This window comes from Rhinopithecus bieti, unplaced genomic scaffold (genome assembly GCF_001698545.2).
Source record: "Rhinopithecus bieti isolate Rb0 unplaced genomic scaffold, ASM169854v2 scaffold_6710, whole genome shotgun sequence".
NCBI lineage: Eukaryota > Metazoa > Chordata > Mammalia > Primates > Cercopithecidae > Rhinopithecus > Rhinopithecus bieti.
The window spans coordinates 3,421,530-3,447,802 of record NW_016805362.1 but is presented as its reverse complement, the minus strand read 5'-3'; the positions used below and the strand labels follow the sequence as shown (position 1 = coordinate 3,447,802).

Below are 26,273 nucleotides of genomic sequence, written 5' to 3'. Positions count from 1 at the left end.
GAATACATAAGACCGAATGCTTTTAACAACACCCGGGTCACATCTTGAATGCTTTGCTACTTAGAAATTTCTTCCACCAGATGCCCTAAATCATCTCTCTGAAGTTCAAAGTTGCACAAATCTCTAGCGGATAAATGCTCCCAGTCTCTTTGCTAAAACATCACAAGAGTCACCTTTATTCCAGTTCCCAAAAAGTTCCTCATCTGCATCTGAGACCACCTCAACCTGGACTTCATTGGCCATATCACTGTCAGCATTTTGGTCAAAGCCATTCGACAAGTCTCTAGGACGTTCCAAACTTTCACACATCTTCCTATCCTCCTCTGAGCCCTCCAAACTGTTCCAACCTCTGCCTGTTACCCAGTTCCAAAGTCGCTTCCACATTTTTTGGTATCTTTACAGCAGCACCCCACTCATGACACCAACTTACTTTATTGGTCTGTTCTCATGCTGCTAATAGAAATACGTGAGACTGGATAATTTATAAAAGGGAAAGGTTTAATGGACTCACAGTTGCTCACATGGCTGGGGAGGCCTCACAAATGTGGCGGAAGGTGAAGGAAGAGTAATGGCATGTCTTACACGGTAGCAGGCAAAAAGGTTGTGTAGGGCAACTCCCCTTTATAAAACCATCAGATCTCATGAGATTTGCTCACTGCCATGAGAACAGTATGGGAAAAACCTGCCCCCATGATTCAATTACCTTCCACAAGGTCCCTCTCACAACACGTGGGGATTATGGGAACTACAATTCAAAATGAAATTTTGGTGGGGACACAGCCAAACCATATCAAACTCCAACTACAGTTCAAAGCATAAAAACTATTTTGTGCATAGCCAAACATCTTTATTTTTCACAACCTGAATACTAAAGATACAACCCAACTAGTCCCAGAACATTTCTAGATATTTCTGTGTATCAACCAAACCAAACAAAGTTTTTAAAAAGAACATCTGCAACAATAACAAAATAATAATTTAACAATCAAAGTTGGCTTCACCATTTCTTGTCTTCATACATTTATCCAAGTTCTCCATCTTTATTTCTTCTTCCTTTTTATATGGGGTATATTCAGTATCTTTTTCTGGGTTTGGAACTGATTTCTCCTTTGGTATCAAGAAACATTCAGCATTTAAAACTTGTTCAGCAGTCACTGAACTTCTATAATATATCAAGCTACAGAGGAGGGATTTGACTTTATCATCCTGTAAGGAAAAACAGGTGTTACAAAACAAAGGAACAAAAGGACAAATCTGTAATGAAGAAGGACAATTCACAAATACTTTTGGTCAGTGATACAGGGCAAAATCAAGTTTTTCTATTTAGATTTTTAAAGATTCCTACCAAGTTCAACTATAGTTGACCCTTAAACAACACAAGTTTGAACTGCACAGGTAGGTCCACTAATAAGTGGATTTATTTTTTCAATAAATATAGTCAGGAAGGAGGCGCTTCAAGATGACTGACGAAGTATGTGGTAGTCCCCTCAACAAAAAAACCACCAAAATAATGAGCTGATAATCACCCTTTAAACAGATCATCTGGCTGGGCACAGCGGCTTATGCCTATAATCTCAGCACTTTGGGAGGCCATGGTGGGGGGAATCACCTAAGGTCAGGAGTTCAAGACTAGCCTGGCCAACATGGTGAAATCTCATCTCTATTAAGAGAGTTGTATACTTGGAAGTGGAAGAACAATATCTACCATTACAAAACACATATAAACTCCACTGGTAAAACAAACACACAAATAAAGAAGAGAAAGAATTCAAGTATTACCACTACAGAAAACCAGCAAACCACGATGAGTAAGAAAGTAAGAAACAAAAGATACACAAAACAACCAGAATCAATTAATACAATGACAGAAATTAACCCTCATGCATGTATCAATAACAGCCTTGAATGTAAACCAGTTAAACGTTCCACTTAAAAGATATAAACTGGTTGAAAGGATTTTTTTTAATGACCCAATTATATGCTGCCAAAAGATGTTCTATACAAAAGGAAACCAAAAGCAAGCAGGTGTAGCTATACTTGTATCAGGTAAGACAGACTTTAAGTCAAAAAGAGCAAAAAGTGACAAACAAGGTCACTATATAATAATAAAGAGATCAATTCAGCAAGAGAATATAACAATTCTAAACATACACATGGATCCAACAACAGAGCACCCAGATACATAAACCAAATATTATTAGCTCTAAAGGGAGAAACAGACTCCACCCAATTCTCACCACTAGACAGATCATCTAGAGACAAAATTAATTTTTTTAAAAAAACAGATTTTACACTGCACTTAAAAACCAAATTAACCTAACATATTTACAGAATACTTTACCCAACAGCAACAAAATATACATACTTCTCATGAGCATATGGAACATTCTCTAGGGATAGACCATATCTTAAGCCACAAAACAAAGCTCAAAAAATGTTTTAAAATTAAAATCATATCCAGTTTCATCTCAGACCACAATGGAAAACTAAAAATCAACAAGAGAAACTAAAAACTATACAAACGCATGGAAATTGGCCAGGCACAGTGGCTCACACCTGTAATCCCAAAACTTTGGGAGGTGGAGGTGGGTGGATCACTTAAGGTCAGGAGTTTGAGACCAGCCTGGCCAACATGGTAAAATCTCATCTCTACTAAAATACAAACATTAGATGAGTGTGGTGGCAGACACCTGTAATTTCAGCTACTCACGAGGCTGAGGCAGGAGAACTGCTTGTACCCAGGAGGCAGAGGTTGCAGTGAAGTGAGATCATGCCACTGCACTCCAGCCTGAGCAACAGAGTGAGACCCCATCTCAAAAGAAACAATAACAACAACAACAACAACAACAAAACACATGGAAATTAAACAACATGCGACTGAATGACCACTGGTTCAAGGAAGAAATTAAAGAGGGAATTAGAAAATGTCTTGGAACAATCACTGGTTCAAGGAAGAAATTAAAGAGGGAATAAGAAAATATCTTAGAACAACTGAAAATCAAAACAACATAACAAAACCGATGAGATATAGCAAAAGCAGTGTGAAAAGAGAACTTTATAGCAATAAATTCTTGTATCAAAAAAGAGTAAGATTTCAAATAAACGACCTGATACACATTAGTAGAAAAGAAAGAATAAAGATGAGAGCAGAACTAAGTGAAATAAAGCCACAGCTAACATCATTACTAAATGGGGAAAAGAAAACATTCTTCTAGCGAAGCACAGTGGCTCACGCCTATAATCCCAGCACTTTGGGAGGCGGAGGTGGGCACATCACCTGAGGTCAGAAGTTCGAGATTGGCCTGACCAACATGGTGAAACCTCGTCTCTACTAAAAAACAACAACAACAACAAAAAAAATTAGCCGGGCATCATGGTGGGTACCTGTAATTTCAGCTACTTGGGAGGCTGAGGCACGAGAATTGCTTGAACCCAGGAGGCGGAGACTGCAGTGAGCTAAGACCGTGCCACTGCACTCCAGCTGGGCAACAAGAACGAAACTCCATCTCAAAAAAATGAAAAACAAAAAACAAAAAAAGAAAAACTTCCTCTAAAGAACTGGAACAAGACAAGGATCTCCACTTTCACCACTTCTCTTCAACACAGTCCTGGAAGTCCTAGTCAGAGCAACCAGACAAGAAAATAAAAGGAATCCAAATTGAAAAGAGCAAGTCAAATTGTCCCTCTTTGCAGATGACACTATCTTAACTATCTACAAAACCTAAAGACTCCACCAAAAAGCCCTTAGATCTGATTAATCTAGTAAATCTGCAGGATATAGAATCAACATGTAAAAATTGGTAGCACTTCTATGAACTAATAAGGAACTAGCTAAGAAGGACATCAAGAAAGTAATCCCATTTACAATAGCTATAAATAAATATATTACCTAGGAAGAAATTTAAACAGGGATGTGGAAGAGCTCTCCAAAGAAAACTACAAAACGCTGATGAAAGAAACTGAAGAGGACACTAACAAATGGAAAGACATTCCATGCACTTGGATCAGAAGAATTGGTATTGTTAAAATGCCCACACTACCCAAAGAAATCTACAGATTCAAAGCAGTCCCTATCAAAATAGCAATGTAATTTTCACATAAATAGAAAAAAATCCTAAATTTCATGTAGAACTAAAAAAGAGCACAAATAGTCAAAACAATTATCAGCAAAAGAACAAAGGTGAAGGCATCACACTGACTTCAAAATATCTTTCAATCCCAACACAGCATTTTATTAGTATAGGAAAAGGATACATACACCTATAGAATAGAATTGAAAACCCAGAAATAAAGCCACATATTTACAGCCAACCAATTTCTCACAAAGGCACCAAGAACATACACTGGGGAAAAGACACCCACTTCAATAAATGGTGCTGGGAAAATTGGATACCCATATGCAAAAGAATACAGTGGACCCTCACCTCTCACCATATATAAAAATCAATTCAAGATTGATTAAAGCCTTAAATGTAAATCCCAAGACTATAAAAGTACTAGAAGAAAACATACGGGAAACACTTCATGACATTGGTCTAGGCAGATTTTATGGCTAAGACCTCGAAAGCACAGGCTACAAAACAAAAGAGACAAATGGGACTATACTTAACTAAAATGCTTCTGGATAGCAAAGGAAATAATCAACAGAGTGAAGAAACAATTTGTTGAATGGAAGGAAATATTTGCAAACTATTCATCCAACACTAATATCCAGAATATACAAGAAACTCAACAGGGAAAACAATCCCATTAAAAGTAGGCAAAGGACATAAATAGACATTTCTCAAAAGAAGGTATACAAATGACCAAGTATATGAAAATGCTCAATATCACTAATCATCAGGGAAATGCAAATCAAAACCACAATGAGGTATCATTTTACATCAGCTAGAATGCCACTATTTTAAAAAATGACAAAAAATAGCAAAATACTATTTTGAAAATCTCCACAAAATGTGGAGAACAGAAAACTGTTATACATTGTTAGTGGAAATGTAAATTAGTATAGCCACTATGGAAAATAGTATAAATATTTTCAAAAAACTAAAATGGNTTTCATCTCAGACCACAATGGAAAACTAAAAATCAACAAGAGAAACTGAAAACTATACAAACGCATGGAAATTGGCCAGGCACAGTGGCTCACACCTGTAATCCCAAAACTTTGGGAGGTGGAGTTGGGTGGATCACTTAAGGTCAGGAGTTTGAGACCAGCCTGGCCAACATGGTAAAATCTCATCTCTACTAAAAATACAAACATTAGATGAGTGTGGTGCCAGACACCTGTAATTTCAGCTACTCAGGAGGCTGAGGCAGGAGAACTGCTTGTACCCAGGAGGCAGAGGTTGCAGTGAAGTGAGATCATGCCACTGCACTCCAGCCTGAGCAACAGAGTGAGACCCCCATCTCAAAAAGAAACAATAACAACAACAACAACAACAACAAAAACACATGGAAATTAAACAACATGCGACTGAATGACCACTGGTTCAAGGAAGAAATTAAAGAGGGAATTAGAAAATGTCTTGGAACAATCACTGGTTCAAGGAAGAAATTAAAGAGGGAATAAGAAAATATCTTAGAACAACTGAAAATCAAAACAACATAACAAAACCAATGAGATATAGCAAAAGCAGTGTGAAAAGAGAACTTTATAGCAATAAATTCTTGTATCAAAAAAGGGGTAAGATTTCAAATAAACGACCTGATACACATTAGTAGAAAAGAAAGAATAAAGACGAGAGCAGAACTAAGTGAAATAAAGCCACAGCTAACATCATTACTAAATGGGGAAAAGAAAAACATTCCTCTAGCGAAGCGCAGTGGCTCACGCCTGTAATCCCAGCACTTTGGGAGGCCGAGGTGGGCAGATCACCTGAGGTCAGGAGTTCGAGATTGGCCTGACCAACATGGTGAAACCTCGTCTCTACTAAAAAACAACAACAACAACAAAAAAAAATTAGCCGGGCATCATGGTGGGTACCTGTAATTTCAGCTACTTGGGAGGCTGAGGCACGAGAATTGCTTGAACCCAGGAGGCGGAGACTGCAGTGAGCTAAGACCGTGCCACTGCACTCCAGCTGGGCAACAAGAACGAAACTCCATCTCAGAAAAATGAAAAACAAAAAACAAAAAAAGAAAAAGAAAAACATTCCTCTAAAGAACTGGAACAAGACAAGGATCTCCACTTTCACCACTTCTCTTCAACACAGTCCTGGAAGTCCTAGTCAGAGCAACCAGACAAGAAAAATAAAAGGAATCCAAATTGAAAAAGAGCAAGTCAAATTGTCCCTCTTTGCAGATGACACTATCTTAACTATCTACAAAAACCTAAAGACTCCACCAAAAAGCCCTTAGATCTGATTAATCTAGTAAATCTGCAGGATATAGAATCAACATGTAAAAATCGGTAGCATTTCTATAAACCAGTAAGGAACTAGCTAAGAAGGACATCAAGAAAGTAATCCCATTTACAATAGCTATAAATAAATATATTACCTAGGAAGAAATTTAAACAGGGATGTGGAAGAGCTCTCCAAAGAAAACTACAAAACGCTGATGAAGGAAACTGAAGAGGACACTAACAAATGGAAAGACATTCCATGCTCTTGGATCAGAAGAATTGGTATTGTTAAAATGCCCACACTACCCAAAGAAATCTACAGATTCAAAGCAGTCCCTATCAAAATAGCAATGTAATTTTTCACATAAATAGAAAAAAATCCTAAATTTCATGTAGAACTAAAAAAGAGCACAAATAGTCAAAACAATTATCAGCAAAAAGAACAAAGGTGAAGGCATCACACTGACTTCAAAATATCTTTCAATCCCAACACAGCATTTTATTAGTATAGGAAAAGGATACATACACCTATAGAATAGAATTGAAAACCCAGAAATAAAGCCACATATTTACAGCCAACCAATTTCTCACAAAGGCACCAAGAACATACACTGGGGAAAAGACACCCACTTCAATAAATGGTGCTGGGAAAATTGGATATCCATATGCAAAAGAATAACAGTGGACCCTCACCTCTCACCATATACAAAAATCAATTCAAGATTGATTAAAGCCTTAAATGTAAATCCCAAGACTATAAAAGTACTAGAAGAAAACATACGGGAAACACTTCATGACATTGGTCTAGGCAGATTTTTATGGCTAAGACCTCGAAAGCACAGGCAACAAAAACAAAAAGAGACAAATGGGACTATACTTAACTAAAATGCTTCTGGACAGCAAAGGAAATAATCAACAGAGTGAAGAAACAATTTGTTGAATGGAAGGAAATATTTGCAAACTATTCATCCAACACTAATATCCAGAATATACAAGAAACTCAACAGGGAAAACAATCCCATTAAAAAGTAGGCAAAGGACATAAATAGACATTTCTCAAAAGAAGGTATACAAATGACCAAGTATATGAAAAATGCTCAATATCACTAATCATCAGGGAAATGCAAATCAAAACCACAATGAGGTATCATTTTACATCAGCTAGAATGCCACTATTTTAAAAAATGACAAAAAATAGCAAAATACTATTTTGAAAAATCTCCACAAAGATGTGGAGAACAGAAAACTGTTATACATTGTTAGTGGAAATGTAAATTAGTATAGCCACTATGGAAAATAGTATAAATATTTTTCAAAAAACTAAAAATGGAACTATCATACAATCTAATAATCCCACTACTTGATAGTTATCAAAATAAAAAGGAAATCAGTATATGAAACCTGCACCTCAACGTTTATTGCAGCAGTACTCACAATTACAAAGGTAAGGACTCAAACCTAAGTGTCCATCAATGGACAAATGGATAAAGACAATCTGGTACACTATCAAAGAAATATAAAGAAAATGTGGAATACTATTCAACCATAAAAAAGGAATTAAATTCTGTCATTTTCAGCAACAAGGATGGAACAATCATTCTGTAAAGTGAACTAATCCAGGCATAGAAAGACAAATATCAAATATTGTCACTCATATGTCAGAGCTATAAAAGTTGATCTCATAAGGTAGAGTTGAATGACAAATACCAGAGACTAAGAGAATGTGGGTGACATGGAAGGGGATGAAGAGAGTTGTTTAATGGGTACAAACAACCAGGTTGATAGAAGAAATAAATACTAGTGATTGATAGCAGAGTAGGGTGACTCCATTTAACTATGTATTAAATATTTCAAAATAGCCAGAAGAGAGGACTTGGTATGTTCCCAAAACATAGAAATAATAAATAATCAGGATAATGAATACCCTAAATACGGACTTTGTCATTAACACATTCCATACAAGTTACAAAATATCACATATACCCCATAAATATGTACAAATATTATGTATCAATATGAAATAAGTACAGTCAACCCTCCCTATCTGCGGTTTCTACATCTGCAAGCAAACAGATCAAAAACACAGTATTCTCAGGACTCAACACCCACAGATACAAAGGGCTGATTTTTCATATGCATAGGTTCCACTGGGCCAACTGCAGGACATGGGTATGGGTGGATTTTATCTGTACCAAACTTCTATGTATACAGAGGGATGACTGTACTTTTTTAGTAAAATGGAATGCCTCCAGTACTGAAACACTGGAATTGAATTATGGCAAAAAAATGTAAAAGGAAAAAAATCATAGCTGAAATCTCTCAAAAACAAGTGAAATGAGAACAAATAAATTTTATTACTTCCTTTCTCCCTGTTTGAACAGGATACTGATCAGAATTTGACACTATTAAAATGTCACACAGAAGCTTCTCTGTCTGGAAGGGTAAACTTCTTCATCTAGTCAGCTGTTTCTGGTTTTGGCGTTGAAGTGATCACCCTCTAGGATCACCTCTACTACCGCTATCATTATCACCATCATTGTGGGAGCCAGAATTTATTATATCCCTCTATTTCAAAGGACATTATTTGTATTAGAACATGTAAATAATCCCGTAATGTTGCTGTTCCATTATTTCCACCTGCAAAGACATCTTGGTATACCTTTTATTTGCTTCTTATGATTACTCCAACCAAAGCACATATCACATTGAATAAAAATAATCTGTTTACTGCTGGCCGGGCGGGCACTTTGGGAGGCCAAGGTGGGTGGATCATTGAGGCCAGGAGTTTAATACCAGCCTGGTCAACATGGCAAAACTCTGTCTCTACCAAAAATACAAAAATTAGCTGGGCATGGTGGCACATGCCAGTAATCCCAGCTACTCAGTAGGCTGAAGCAGGAGAATCACTTCAACCTGGGAGGCAGAGGCTGCAGTGGCTGAGATCATGCCCCTGCATTCCAGCCTCGGCAACTGAGCAAGACTGCCTCAAAAAAAAAAAAATTCATCTGTTTACTGCTAGTGTCTGCATTACACTCTAAGATCCTTAAGGTTTGAAATTTTAGTTTGTCACTTCATCTCCAGAAAGTAGCACAGTATCTGAATATAGCAGACAATCAGTAAATATCTGATAAATGAATGAATGCCAACATCTGTACTCTACAGAATATGTTTTTAAGAACATTTAAAGATAGTTATCTTCCCTAGGTGCAAACAATTAAATATTACAAAATCCAAATGAGAAAAATAACACATGCTCCTGAAAACCGCAAAAGTAGATCAGGAACAAAAGTCTTATTATGGTCTTCAACAAAAATGAGTCTCATAACAAATGGGTCAATTTTCCCTAAGTTAACTTAAAAAGTTTACATTATTCCAATAAAAATATAATTTTTTTCCTTGAGACCAAACAAGTTAATTATAAAGATGTTTTAGAAGAATGACAACCAAGAATAGCCATGAAAGCTGATTTAAAAAATAGCAATGAGGGCCGGGTGCAGTGGCTCACACTTGTAATCCCAGAACTTTGGGAGGCTGAGGCAGGTGGATCACTTGAGGTCAAGAGTTCGAGACGGGCCTGGCCAAAATGATGAAACCCCATCTCTACTAAAAATACAAAAATTAGCCAGGCGTGGTGGCATATGACTGTAGTACCAGCTACTTGGGAGGCTGAGGCACGAGAATCACTTGAACCTGGGAGGCAGAGGCTGCAGTGAGCTGAAATTGTGCCACTGCACTCCAGCCTGGGTCTTCGGACTTTGTTTTTTTGTTTTGTTTTTAAACAAAACAAAACAAAAAAGCAGTGAAGAAGGAACAAGCCCTATAAGTATTAAAAAGATACTATAAAGCCTATTTTAGTTAAATGAGTGCAGCACTGGAACATGAATAAACAAACCAATGGAATAGAAAAACTAAAAATATACCCCTGTACAAATAAAATTTTCTGCCTGAACACACTGATCAATCGTACTGTGACAATCAAACACCACGATCCCCCTCATATGACACAATGATATGTGCAAAGTATCATGCATAAAATATACTGCCTGTAAAAACTGAATGTAAATTTAATTAACCTCTGTATCTACCACTTTTTTCAATTGGGGAAAAGAGAACTATGAAATAATACCACAAGGATGCAATCAGCCAGCTCCAAAGTATGGAAAATGAAATTGTTTTTTTCACACAATACATGGCATGGAGAAAAAGAGTTGTGGGGGAACTTTATAGCTCAAGAGAGATTAAGAGATATATTAACCCAATACAGGTAGAACTTGTTGACATACTAATTTGAAAAAAGCAATCATTTAAAAATATATTTAAGACAATTAGGGAAATTTAAATACAATATTACAATTTGTTAATTTTATAAGGTGTGATAACTGCATAACATATGTTGTAAACTAAACCTAAAGCAAGCAGAAGGACAGAAATAATAAAGATTAGAAAGAAAATAGACAACAGAAAAACAAGAGAGAAAAATCAATAAAACCAAAAGCTAGGTATTAAAAATGTACAAACTGGACAAAACTTACTAGGACTAACCAAGAAAAAAAGAGAGAAGACTGAAACTGCTAGAATCTGAAATGAAATATGGGACACTACTGAACTTAGAGAGATAAAAAGAATTATAGAGAAAATATGTACAACTGTATGCCAACAAGCTAGATAACTTAAATGGAATAGACCAACTTTTAGACACAAACTACCAAAATCGGCATTATTGTACTTAAGCAGAGGCTGAGGGCCATCTGTTGGCAGTATTACTGGAGGGATTCTGAGGGATGGGAATGGTGTATTAATTATCCTCTACTAACTCTCTCAACTACATGGTTCCATGAATTTATATCCTTCTCCGTTTGTGGTATGGTATCTGTAATGTGCTGACTACAGAGCCTTGACTTGTTTTGCAGCTATGTGTGATCACAAAATGTAGATAAAGGTAATCCCATTGCCAGCACTAATAACTAACTCAGATCACAGAAGCAAATACTATACAAGTCAAGATTCTTAGGAATGCTTTTACACTATTGGTGGGAAACTAGTTCAACCATTGTGTAAGATAGTGTGGCGATTCCTCAAGGATCTAGAACTAGAAATACCATTTGACCCAGGCATCCCATCACTGGACATATACCCAAAGGATTATAAATCATGATGCTGTAAAGACACATGCACACGTATCTTTATTGCGGCACTATTCACAANTGATATAAATGATGAATTGATGGGTGCTGACGAGTTGATGGGTACAGCACACCAACATGGCACAAGTATACATATGTAACAAACCTGCACGTTATGCACATGTACCCTAGAACTTAAAGTATAATAATAAAAAATAAATAAATAAATAAAAAGAAAATATGTACAACTGTATGCCAACAAGCTAGATAACTTAAATGGAATAGACCAACTTTTAGACACAAACTACCAAAATCGGCATTATTGTACTTAAGCAGAGGCTGAGGGCCATCTGTTGGGGGTATTACTGGAGGGATTCTGAAGGATGGGAATGGTATATTAATTATCCTCTAATAACTCTCTCAACTACATGGTTCCACGAATTTATATTCTTCTCCGTTTGTGGTATGGTATCTGTAATGTACTGACTACAGAGCCTTGACTTGTTTTGCAGCTATGTGTGATCACAAAATGTAGATAAAGGTAATCCCATTCCCAGCACTAATAACTGACTCAGATCACAGAAGCAAATACTATACAAGTCAAGATTCTTATAATTTGGACTTGTTTATTACTCAATTTATAAATCTTGCTTGTTCAAATTTCTAAATTATTAATTTCATTTTAAATGCTACAATCCTTGAATCCATGAGTAGCTACCCACATTAAACAGGGACTGTGTATTTACATTCACTTTTATTATACAATTATACATATACCTAGCAGCCATGCCTAGCAAGGCATGATTATTTGCAGATTATTATTATTTTTATTTATTTTTTATGTTTTTGAGACAAAGTCTCATTCTGTCACCCAGGCTGGAATGCAGTGGCACAATCTCGGCTCACTGCAATCTCTGCCTCCCAGGTTCAAGTGATTCTCCTGCCTCAGATTCCCAAGTAGCTGGGACTACAGGCACCTGCCACCACGCCCAGCTAATTTTTTTGTATTTTTAGTACAGACAGGGTTTTACTATGTTGGGCAGGATGGTCCTGAACTCCTGACCTCAGTTGATCTGCCCACCTCGGCTTCCCAAAATGCTGGGATTATAGGCATGAGCCACCACGCCCAGCCAGATTACATCTTAGAGTAGGCAGACTTCTAAGATTGCCCCAAGACCCCAATCTTCTGTTATTCATAACTTTACATAATTCTTTCCTCTTGGACCTAGAGAATTGCTTCTAACAGAGAGAATACTATCAAAAACTATGGGATATCACTTTTACAATTTTGTTATGAAAAACTGTCACTTCTGTCTTAGTGAACAGAGTCCACTGCTTTCTCTGCATATACATTTCAATGAAACATGCTGCCATGATGGAAACAGGGCAAAGGATTGAGGGCAACCTCTGGCCAACAACTAGAGAAGAACTGAGGTCCTCATTCTAATAAACTGAAAGAAACAGAATCCTATGGACAAACATGTGAGGTTAGAGGCATAGCCATCTCCATTCGAGCTTTAAGATGACTATAGCCCAGCCAACATCTTAACTGCAACCTTAAATTCACTGAAGCAGAAATCCCAAATAAGCTGTGTCCAGATTCCTGACTCATGAAATTGTAATATAAGTTTTAAGTTTGAGCTAAATTTCAGGATAACTTGGTACAAGGTAATTTTTCTATCAAACCTGAAAGAGCAAGGGTTCTGGATGTGCACTTTTGGTGAATCTGTAACCTCTAATGCAGCATTTCTGGTATTTTTCTATCTAACAGCAAGAAATCTTTATCATAGACTTTTCCAAACTGTAAACCATAGTCAACCTTCTTTGTTATCCCCTTCCACAGAGATAATCAGGAAGTGTAACATGAAGTTTTATAATCCTACAAAAGTTGTCTGGAATGCTTTTTACTACTACCCAAGAAGTGTGGCAAAGCTCCTTAATATACCTCTAAGATGTGTTTTTTTAAAATGATTTCATGGGACACTAGAAGGTATTGTACAATATTTCTGTAGTCAGATAAGGAACTACTGAGTTTAACAAAATTATATGTATTCTTTCACTGTAATCCTAACTCAAAATAGCATAAGAACTTCCAGAGCCTTATCATTATACTCTTATAGACTCATCTGCTGTCATATTTATCCTCTTTATATGTAGTCATACTGAATTGCCCCTTTCTTTGCAGAACTAAAATTCAGCTTCCCCCAAAGTACTTTTTTTAGGGGCTTCATTTTCTTTAATCTTTATGGGTACACTATGAAGTACATGAGATATTTTAATACAAGCATATAATGTGTAAAAATCAAATCAGGGTAAATGGAGTACCCCCAAAGTACTTGCTAATTACTCAACTTATAGATGTTAATTATTTACTTGTTCACATTTCTAAATTATTAATTTCATTCTCAACGCCACAATCCTTGTAATCCTAGGACCTGGTTCAATTCCTGTCACAGAAATAGCTACTCAAAATATGCTGGCTGAATACATATGTGAATGACAAAGATATAGTTAGGTACTTATAAAAAACTAAGTTATAATAAAACATTATTTTACTCTAATATGATCTTGAAACACACAGTAAACAATATTCTTCCCTAATTGTTAGATTATTTATATAATCTGTGTGACAAACATACAACCCAGCAGAATAACACTGGTGTAGTAATTAAGTGGTGTAAGTAGGGCACCTGAATTTTTTCCAATACTTCATTTATTGCAAATGTTAATTTGGATTCTCAGAAAAATTGGTGGACACTTTCAGTCAGATATCTAAGTTTATATTACTGTATGTGTTTCAAACCAGTAAATGTCAAAAAGGCCACATACCAAATGAAACTGATCCACTTTCGGGATTCCATCTTTATTTATCTCAAACTCCTGATTTTGAACAGAAAGCTGTGAAAGAAAGAAAGAATGAATAAATGTCCAATGTATTAATACACTGATCTATAGAAGAGTTAACTCTGGAACTTCAGATCCTGGTGACTAGAAAAGAGCTCGCTTAAAGAAAGCACATTAACTATCTTACAGGGTAAAATCACTTTCATTGTAACTACCTGTTCACAAGCAACCAAATGGTTCCTGGGGCTCCTAAAGTACCGATCAGAGGTGATGTACACACTATGAACACTTTAATATTTCTTCACCTTATAAGAAAATGTGTTAAAGCTTGGTAGCCTATATATCATGTTAGCCTCACCAATACTCAAAAATTAGGTAGAAAGAAAATAAATCACGCAAGTTTCTTTCTACCATAATATCTAACCTGTGTTCGAGAAATATAAGCTAAACTTTAAAAAAAAAAGCTTCAGAGATGAGGGGGATGCAAGAAATAAACTAATTAAATTTAACTTAAAACCATGGAGAATTTTTCACATACATAAAGGTATTGAGTCCCACATATTCATCCCCTAGTCTTAACAACCATCTGCCAATGACTACTCTTACCCTGTGAACAAACCCATATATATTATCTTTGAGGCAAATCCTATGCATGTCATAATTTCACCTATAAACATTTTAGTATATATCTCTGAGACAATCTTATTTTTATACAATCATATCATAAGAAAAATACTTTTATATAAAATACCTAGCTTTCAAAATTTGAGTAATCTCATATCAAATTAGTTTACCTTTTTAGTTTATTTAAATCCAAATCCAAATAAGTTCCACCCACTGCAATTAAAAAATGAGCAGAAGGGCTTTTGGTCTCTTCCTGTTCCTCTCCATTAAGTACAATTATAAAACCTGAAAATACCAGAAAATATAACCAAAGGAAAACATTGAAAGGTTTAAAAAAGGAATAAAAACTAGTGGAAGACCCTAGGATTAGAGGAACAACATAGTAACAGGTTGTCTTATAACCCTCCCAAATGAAGGAAAAAAAAAAAAAAAAGGGATCCAGATCTGATGTTTCCCAACTCCTAAGCCTGCAAAGCCTGCAACAGAAAGCAGCCCAAGTAGGTTCATTCCTCTCTTGAACTTAATAGGATTGCCATCAACACCACCAGGTGAGGCCAGAAGAAACAGCAAGAAGGTTCAACTGGAAACCTCACTGTCAATAAGCAGCCAGGGGAGGCATTCACCATCCTCAGCAGCAGCACCACCTGAGACATCAACGAGGTCACAGGCACCAACAAAGGGAAACCACACCACAAGCAGCTGGTCCAGTAAATACACTCTGATGCCCGTAAGTAGGGGGATCCCATCATAACAAGGGATGGTTCTGGAGGTATTCTGCATCTGTCATAGGAAAGGAGAGATCCTGCCACAACTAGCACCCAGCTCAAGAAGCTTCATCTCATAGACCAGAGTCTCCATTCCCATATTTAGAAGTACTAGGCAGCTCAGTCTTGAAAAGTCACTTTCATTCTCTCAAATACCATCAGCAGGGACCACGGGAGGCCCAGCAGTATGCAACAACTCAAGCAGATCAAAATATAACTGAAAAGTTTCTAAAAATTAGATTGTTGTTAAAACCACAGTTCAAAAAGTAGTCCAGGACCTCTGTTTAAACCTAAACAAGGTGACTGCCTGCTAAAATAAAATTTTCAGGAGGACCCAGAATCTACTAAAATAATATCCAAAATGTCCAGGATAAAATTAAAAATCATTTGTTATACAAAGTACCAGGAAAACCACAACTTTGACGAGAAACTGCAATCAACACCAAGATGAATCACATAATTACCTGACAAGAGCTTTGAAGCAATGGTCATAAAATGCTTCAACAAGCAATTATAATTTCTCTAAGGTAAATAAAAAGAAATCTCAGCAAAGAAAAAAATTATTAAAAAGAATCGCATGAAAGTTAGGGAACTACAAAGTATAATAACCAAAATCTTAAAACTGGATGGAATAAATTGAAAAGTACAGAGATGACAGAAGACAAAATCAGTGAACTTCAGAACACTTCAACACAATTTACTCAGCCTGATTAGAGAGAAAACAGGCTAAAAACAAAAAGGAACAGAGAGCCTCAAGGACCTGTGAGACAATAACAAAAGATCCAACTTTCAGAGTCTCAGAAGAAAAGGAAAAAGATAATGGGGCTAAAGGAATATTTTTAAATAGTGGCTACAGATGAGTGAGTAAAGAAATTGTGGTGTGTGTGTATGTATGTAAGTACACATATACACATACATACATATGTACACGCACATGCATACAACAGAATATTCAGCAGTAAAAAATAAAATGTCTTTAACAGCAACATGAATCAGAAGCCATTATCTTAAGTGAAACAACTCAAAATCCGAAAGCCAAATACTGCATTTTCTCACTTATAAGTAGGAGCTAAATAAAATGCACATACGGACACAGAATGTCGAATAAAAGTCACTGAAGATTCGAAAAGGTGGGAGGGTAGGAAAGGGGTGGGGTATGAGAAATTACTTAATGGGTACAATGTACACTGTTCAAAATTACACTAAAAGCCCAGACCTCACCATTAAACAATACATTTGTGTAACAAAACTGCACTTGTTGTCCCTAAATCTACAGACATTTAAAAATAAAAAATAAGTTTAAGAAAATAATGGCTGAAAAGTTCCCAAATTTTGAAGAAGATTAAAGATGTGCAAACTCCAAATAGAAAAAAAAGAAAAAGAAAAGAAAGAAAAAAGCTGCAAGGGAAAACTAAAGACAAAGAAAAAATCTTGAAAGCAACCACAGAGAAATAAAACATTACCTATAAGAAATACTACCTTGTATGATACAAGTTTATCATATGAAATTATGGAGACCAGAAGAAGTAGCACATTTTCAACTTTTAAAAGAAAATAACTCTCAACCACTATAAATTCTATGTCCAGTAAAACTATCCATCAGGAATGAAAGTGAAATCAAGATGTTCTCAAATAAGGGAAAACGAAAGGAATTTGTCACTAGGCACAATCTTAAAGAGTGACTAAAGGAAGTACTTGAAACAAAAAGAAAACAAATTTTTAAAGGAGTCTTGGAGCATCGGGAAGGAAGAAATAACAATGGGAAAAAAAAAACAGAAATAAGACTAATACCACAGACTATCCTTCTCATCATGAGTTTTCTAATCATATAGGTTATGATTCAAACCAAAATTACACCACCATCTGACACTCAAGACAATGATATTTAAAAGTGGGGAAAATAAAGGAACCTCAAAGGAAGTGAGGTTTCTATACTTCTTTCACTCAAAGTGGTGAAATGCTGACATCACTAGAATGTAATAAGCCACATATGTATATTGTAATACCCAAACCAACCACTAGGGAAACTATAAGAGGCAATACACTCAAAAACACAATATACTTTTCTGGGTGCTTCCTACTCCCTGAAGTGCCTCTCCAACTGCACCATACTTGCTCCAAGCTCCAGGCTTCTGCTATAAGCTAGCACTGCTATCATCTACCTCCAGCCCCCATCATGATTATCTCTGACAATTACAAGATCTGAGATACTGCAAACAGGCTGTGCCTGGAGGGGGAGAGGAAGATGGTCAGTAAGACAGAGGGTAATACTGATGACTTGCTCATTGGTGGAAATCCCTCTACTGAAGGACCCAAGGGTGAAGGTACTGAAAGCTCAGTAATCACTGGTATTGATACTGTCATGAACCATCACTTGCAGCAAGCTAGCCTCATAAAAGCTTACAAGATGTATATGAAAGATTACATTAAATCAATCAAAGGCAAACTTGAAGAATGAAGACCAGAAAGAATAAAACTTTTTATGGCAGAAGCTGCAGAACAAATCAAGCACATGCTTGCTAATTTCAAAAACTACCAGTCCTTTACTGGTGAAAACATGAATCTAGATGGCATGGTTGCTCTGCTAAACTACTGTAAGGATGATGTGACCCTATATGTGATTTTCTTTATGGATGATTTAGAAATGGTAAAAACATTAACAAATCTGGCAATTACTTTGGATCTATCACCTGTCATCAAAAATGGCAACTGCTTATCATCCACACAACACCCAGCCTTTAGACAAATGGGAATAATATCATCTTGAGTTTTTCATTTATTTTGACCATGTTTATCTGGAGTAGAGGTGTTGTTTAAAAAAAAAAAAAGACACATTGTAGACTGTCTAAAAATAAAATACATTTAAACTAAAACAAACCCACCACATACATATCTATACATAATATATTATATACACACCATATATATAGTTTTATATATAAGCACTATATATATATCAAGATGGACTTTTAAAATTTTTTCAAGTATCCCACAGGAAGGGAAAAAAAGAAAAAGAAAAAAGAAATAGGAAACAAAACCAATAATACAACAGTAGACTTAGGCCCTAAAATATCAATAATTACCCTAAATGTACATGGTCTAAAAACCCCAATTAAAAGGCAGAGATTAGCAAGAGTAGATAAAAAACACAATGCAACCATGTGTTATTTACAAGAAACTTACTCCAAATTCAACAATGTAGGTACCTTTGGAGTAAACGAAAGGCAGAAGATACACCTTGCAAACATTAATGTTGAAACACAAGAATGGCTGTATTAATATCAGACAAAGTAGACATTAGAGCAAAGAAAATCAGTACAGAAACATAAGGATATTACATAATGATAAAAGTATCAATCTACTAAGAGGACATAACAATCCTAAATATGTGTATATTATACAAGATGACCTTAAAATACAAGGTAGAGTGGAAAGGAGAAATAGGCAAGTCTACAATTATAGCCAGGGACTTCAACTCTCAGTAACTGACAAAACAACAGTCATGTGTTGTTTAACAACAGGAATACACTCTCAGAAATGCATCATGAAGCAATTTCATCCTTGTGTGAACATCGTAACAAATGTACTTACACAAACCTAGATGGTATATCCTACCACACACCTAGGCTATACAGTGTAGCCTACTGCTCCAAGGTTACAAACCCATATTGTATGTTACATTACTGAATTACTTGCACTGGAGAAGGAGCACTTTAATTCTCTGAAATAGGAGGCAAAGATAGAAGACTGGGTAAACAGATAACTACAGTTGTCCCTTGAACAATGTAGATTTGAACTGTGTTGGTCCACTTATATGCAGATTTTTTTCAACCAAACATGGATGGAAAAATACACTATTAATGAGACATAAAGCCTGCACATATAAAAGGTCCACTTTTCATATTAGCAGGTTCCACAAAACTGACTGTGGGACTTTGCACAGATTTTGGCATATGTGGGGGTCCTGAAACCAATTCCCTGTGTATACTGAGGGATGACTGTAATTTGTAAGTAGAAGTGCTCAAATTTGATGAAAAGCACACAACATGATCTCAGGTTTTTCAGTAAAAGAAGAAGATCATCTGAGAAGACTGAGGATAGGATTTAAGTGGAGACTTGATGAAAGGTTTAAAGTAATTGTTGAGGGGAATGTGAGAATGAGCTGGCCGTGAGGAGGTCAAAGAACCAAAAGAAAGCACCAATGGCTCAATTAAAGTAATGCAATGCAACAGCATTCAGTTCCCAAGGCATAAAAGCATGCAAGGGGTTCCAGCCAAGATAGAGTAGTCACATTTCACATCAATCCTTCCTCTTAAAAAAACAAACAACTCTAGATATAATACAACAAACATAGGAAGACTCGAAAACGTAGAAAGAAGAAGGTGAAGTAGCTAGGACCTTGCCACTTGAGGAACAATACAATGGTGAGTTCCCTGGGCTTTCTTTTTGACCCCCCTATATCTCTGATGGGGTCCTAGAGAAGTCTGCCACCCAGAAATGCCAACAGAAACAGACCAAAAAAAAAAAAAGCTCCAAGAAAAGCCTGCTTCCTCTAGCCACAGGACTGGGAATAGGGTGATCTAGCAGAACAGAAAGCTGTAATAGGTAATACACCTTATTCCAGTCACGCACCAAACGAAAAACTGCCCCCTATCCCACCCATAGTATTAGTAGTGCTGAGTGAGGAGCTGGACTTTCAGCCCCACCCAGCAGCAGCAAATCATGAGAAGTCATCCCTTTGTTTCCTCCACTAGCATGGTATCCATGAAGCTAAACAGGGAACTGAACTTCTACTTCCACCCATCGACAGAGGCAGAAGACAGTAGTGAGAAACAGCACTAGCTGGCACTCTACAGTCTGGGGTACTGTCAGTGGGACTCAGGACAGGGCTTACTTCCACTCCCACCCAGCAGCAAAAAAAAAGTGTAACAAAGCAGTGTTAAGTAGCACGAGTCAGCATTCAGTTTTTCACTGCCCACTCCCCATGGTGCTGGCAGGACCCACTGGGAAGTAAAACTTCCACTCTCACCAGGTAGCAACAAGGTGCAAGAAGGTGGAATAAGGTGGTGGTGAAACAGTTATAGCTAACACTTTGCTCCTCCTGGTCTCCTGGTGTCAAAAGGACTCAATGAAGCGGTGAATTTACACTCCCATCTGTCAGCAGCAAGGAGAGGTAAGGCAGTACAATTGGGCATTTCACTTTTGCTGGGGTGATGTCAGCAGAGCCCAGTAGGGAACTAAATATCTAACCCCATCTGGAACTGCATACTATACCTAAACAGGGTGGCTGCCTGCAAAAAAAGATAAAGATTAAAAAGGATTCATAGTCTCACAACATAATAACCCAAATGTTCACGGTACAATAAAAAATCACTTTATATCAAGAACCAGAATAATCTCAACTTGACTGAGAAAAAGACAACCAACGGACACCAAAATAAAGCAGACGTTGTGATTATCTGAGAAGGATTTTAAAACAGCCATCATAAAAATGCTGCTTAGAGCAACTACAAACACACTTAAATTTTTAAAATAGAAAGCAAAGAAACAGAAGACAGAAGATATAAAGAAGAATCAATTGGAAATTTTATAACAGAAAAACAGTAATCAAAAATTTTAAAACTCATTAGGTGGACTGAATGGTAGAATAAATATGACAGGAAAGCACTGATGAATCTAAAGACGAAAAAATAAAAAAAATCCCATTTGAACAACCATCATTACAAAACAAACAAACAAAAAAAAACCCAGATAAACAGAGCCCCGAGAACCTGTGAGACAATTACAAAATATAGAAAATTTGTATAATCAGAGTCCTAGAAGAAGAGGAGAAAGGGTGTGGGCCTAAAATGCATTTGAGTAAATAATTGCTGAACTTCCCACATTTGTTGAAAAACATAAACCCACAGGCTGAAGAAGCTGAGAAAACCTCAAACAGAATAAACTTAAAGAAACACAAGCCACTACATACCATAATCAAACTTAAAACCAAAGAAAAGAAAAATCTTGAAACTGGTTAGAGAGAAATGTAACATTACCTCTAAAAGAAATGATTCAAATAACAGTGAATTTCTCATCAGAAACCATGGACACCTAAAGAAGGTAGCACAATATTTTCCAAATGCTAAAAGAAAAAGAACTACCAATCCAGAATTCTATTCCCAATGAAACTATTCTTCAGAAATAAAGGTGAAATCAAGATGCTCTCAGATAAAGGAAACTAAAAATTTGTCACCAGTAGACTTACCTTGAAAGAATGGCCAAAAGAAGTTATTAAGATAAAAATGATAAAAGGAGAAATGCTAACACATCAGAAATTTTAAAAAGAATAAAATATACGTAAATAGACTATCTTAAAAAAAACACACACACAACACAAAACAAAACAAAAGAAACCTTGAAAGGTGAACCTTCTCCAAGTTCTCTGCATTAGGATCTCATAAGAAAGGAATGACCAGTCTAAGTTTCTTGATTGGCTCTAAGGTTCTTGATTGGCTCTCAAAGCAGTTCCAGAAATACTAATACATGAAATTCCTATACAGGGAAGGGCACTAGAGAGATTAGTGAGTCCATCTAGCATGTGTCTCTTAATCCTCCTACATCTAATTCTACAAAAATGAGTTATATTCCCCAGTCTGCTTGATTATGATGTTAGAATCATAAAACCTCTAGATTTGAGGGGGCTGCTACCCATGTTCCTTTCTCACAATTTATCTTAGTTAGCATATTCCTGAGAGGCACTACTAAGGTTCAAAGAAGATGGGGGAGCTCACCACAAGTCACATGAGCTGGTCCTCAAGAAAGGACAGCATATGGAATACTACTTTCCCATTGTCTCTTATTTTTGGATTAAGCATGAAAACCAGGCGTCATGTGTGAAAAGTGCACCTGTATTCCAAACAAAAGTATTAAATACATCCATGAAAGACTTTGTAAGCAGAGAACTTCTTAAAAAACAGCCCATAGGAGCCAAGTCTAAAGATGCCTAAAAGGGGAATAGTATGATACAAGGGACTTCATAGTGGTCAATGCCATGACAGTTACCGGTAACTTATTTCCAAGCCCTGGGTTCCCTTCATCGATTGTTCATCATTGGCTTCAGTGAAGACTGTCCTTAAGGCTTAATAATATGTGATGTGAAGGCAGAAGGTGGTCTTGCATGGAGTCTAAAGACACTAAAATTCTGAAATGGGACATCAATCAGGTACTTCCTCTCTGACACACAAAATTCTCATATCTATACTTCGGATAATAACGTACTCCCTCACGTGCTTGTTAGGAGGGTATAATGAGATAAAACTTTCTAAAGCACTTAGTTCCAAACATGTTCTATGTGCTCTTGCCAAGGGAGGATGTTACCACCATGTTATAAATAGACATAATAATGTCCTTAAATTAACAAATATGAGCTAGGCACAGTGGCTCATGTCTGTAGTCCCAGCCCTTTGGCAGACAAAGGTAGACGAACTGCTTGAGCCCAGGAGTCTGAGACCAAGCTGGGCAACATGGTGAAACCCCGTCTTTATACAAAAAAATTCAAAAGTGAATCAGGAGTGGTGATATAGCCTGTAGTCCCAGCTACTGAGGGGGCTGATGCAGGAGGATCACTTGAGCCCAAGAGATTGAAGCTGCAATGAGCTGTATAGTGCCACTGCACTCCAGCCCAGGTGACAGAGCAAAACCGCATCTCCAAAAAAATAAAAAAATAAAAAATAAAAACAAGTATGTTTGGCCACACTCTGTTAAAAAAAAATAAAATGTAACGTCTTTATTAAAGCTATTCACGCATAGAAATAAAACGTTTTAAAAAGGAGAAATGGGGCTGGGCACGGTGGCTCACACCTGTAATCCTAACACTTCGGGAGGCTGAGGCAGGTGAATTGCCTGAGCTCGGGAGTTCGAGACCAGCCTCAGCAAGATGGTGAAACCCCATCTCTACCAAAATACAAAATACAAATTCTCTACCAGAATACAAAATACAAAATACAAAATACTAAAGTCCCAGCCCCTTCTAGCCTTCCACAGGAGAGAAGGGAAATACCCTATTCCAGCTACTCTAGCCATTCTGTCCTACTTGAGGTGGGAGGGTGGACTGAGAAGCGCTTGTGAAGTTCACAGTCCAGAAGTTCAGACTCACTATGACTGAGACCTAGTTGTAGGACTTTAGTAATTCAGTGACAACAGCATGATATTGGTAAACAGATAGACACACAAATCAACAGAAAAGAGAGTCCAGAAATAGACTCATGCAAAAATGGCCAATTTATTTCTGACAAAGATACAAAGACAATTCAACAGAGTAACAGTCTTTTAAACAAAATGTGTCATAAAATTGGACATTCGTATGCAAAAACATGAACCCTGACATAAACCTCCCACCTTACACAAAAATTACATCCAAAGAGATCTTAGCTCTAAATATAAACCATACAACTATAGAGCTTTTAGAAGAAAATATAAGCAAAAATATTCCAGGCTTTGGGTTATGTGAAGAGTTCTTATACACACCACTAAAAGCATGATACATAAAAGGAAAACAATAATAAATTAAACTTCAAAATTAAAACCATTTTCTCTGCAAAAGACACTGACAAGAAAATAAAAAGGAGAGCTGAAGGCCAGAAAAAATTATTGCAAATGACATCTGATAAAGGACTTGAATCTAGAACATATTTGTGAATGCCCAAAACTCAAAAGCAAGAAAACAAAAATCCAATTAAAATACAGGCAAAAGACTTAGACACTTCACCAAAGAAAATACAGAAAGCCAATAAGAAACAAACTAAAAGATGCTCAACATCATTATCCATTAGAGAAATTAAAACCACAATGAAACACTACTACACACCTATAAGAATGGCTAAAATAGGAGCTAATGACAATACCAGGTGCCTATAATGATGCTGAACAACTGAAACTTTCATATATTGCAGGTGAAAATGAAAAATAGTACAGCCACTCTGGAAATAATTTGGCAGGTCCTTATAGAAGAATACATACAATTAAAATCTGAGCCAGCAATTTCACTCCTGGGTAATTACCATAGAGAAACAAAAACTTGTGTTCACATAAAAACCTATACACACATGTTCACAGTAGCTTTATTTGCAATAGCTAAACACTGGAAATAATGCACATATTCTGCCACAGGTGAACAAATAAATTTGATATGTACATACAACAGAGCACTACTCAGAAACAAAAAGGGAAAAACTACATTAAACAACTTGAATGAATCACAAAGGATGATTCACATGCTGAATGAAAGAAGCTAGACTCACAAAATTATATACGGTATGATACCACTAATATGACATTCTTTTTATTATTTTTACTTTTTTTTCTATTTTTTCTTTAATACTTTTAAGTTCTGATACACGTTAAGAACATGCAGGCTTGTTACATAGGTATACAAGGGCCATGGTGGTTTGCTGCACCCATCAAACCATCATCTACGTTAGGGATTTCTCCTAATGCTATCCCTCCCCTAGTCCCCCACCCCACAACAAGCCCCAGTGTGTGATGTCCCCCTCCCTGTGTCCATGCGTGCTCATTGTTCAACACTCACTTATGACTGAGAACATGTGGTATTTTTCTGTTCCTGTGTTAGTTTGCCGAGAATGATGGCTTCCAGCTTCATCCATGTCCCTGCAAAGGACATGAACTCATCATTTTTTTACAGCTGCACAGTATTCCATGGTGTATATGTGTCACATTTTCTTTATCCAGTCTATCACTGATGGGCATCTAGGTTGGTTCCAAGTCTTGCTATTGTGAACAGTGCTGCAGTAAACATACATGGGCATGTGTCCTTATAGTAGAATGATTTACAATCCTTTGGGTACATACCCAATAATGGGAGTACTGTGTCAAATGGTATTTCTGGTTCTAGATGCTTGAGGAATCGCCACACTGTTTTCCACAATAGTTGGACTAATTTACACTCCCATTAACAGTGTAAAGCGTTCCTATTTCTCCACATCCTCTCCAGATCTATTGTTTCCTGACTTTTTAGAGATTGCCATTCTAAGCGGCATGAGATAGTATCTCATTGTTTTGATTTGCATTTCTCTAATGACCAGTGATGATGAGCTTTTTTGCATATGCTTGTTAGCCACATAAATGTCTTCTTTTGAGAAGCGTCTGTTCATCTCCTTTGCCCACTTTTTGATGGGGTTATTTTCTTTTTGTAAATGTGTTTTAAGTTCTTTGTAGATTCTGGATATTAGCCCTTTGTCAGATGGGTAGATTGCAGAAATTTTCTCCCATTCCGTAGGTTGCCTGTTCACTCTGATGGTAGTTTCTTTTGCTGTGCAGAAGCTCTTTAGTTTAATTAGATCCCATTTGTCAATTTTGGCTTTTGTTGCCATTGCTTTTGGTGTTTTAGTCATGAAGTCTTTGCCCATGCCAATGTCCTGAATGGTATTGCCAGCTTTTCTTCTAGGGTTTTTATGGTTTTCGGTCTTAAGTTTAAGTCTTTAATCCATCTTCAATTAATTTTGTATAAGGTGTAAGGAAGCGGTCGGGTTTCAGTTTTCTGCATATGGCTCGCCAGTTTTCCCAGCACCATTTATT

General features: G+C 36.7%; 1 protein-coding gene across 1 annotated transcript in view; it reads right to left on the bottom strand.

Annotated features, from left to right (window-relative positions):
* Nucleotides 1–830: 830 nt before the first annotated feature.
* The window catches only part of STK31 (serine/threonine kinase 31), a 135,558-nt gene continuing 110,115 nt past the window's right edge, over nt 831–26,273 (bottom strand). Inside the window, exons 23-24 of the mRNA XM_017872233.1 lie at nt 14,296–14,364; nt 831–1,206 (exon numbers count right to left, since the gene is read on the bottom strand). Coding sequence (XP_017727722.1) covers nt 979–1,206; nt 14,296–14,364 — 297 coding nt within the window. The 3' untranslated portion in view covers nt 831–978. The remainder of the gene's footprint in view (nt 1,207–14,295; nt 14,365–26,273) is intronic.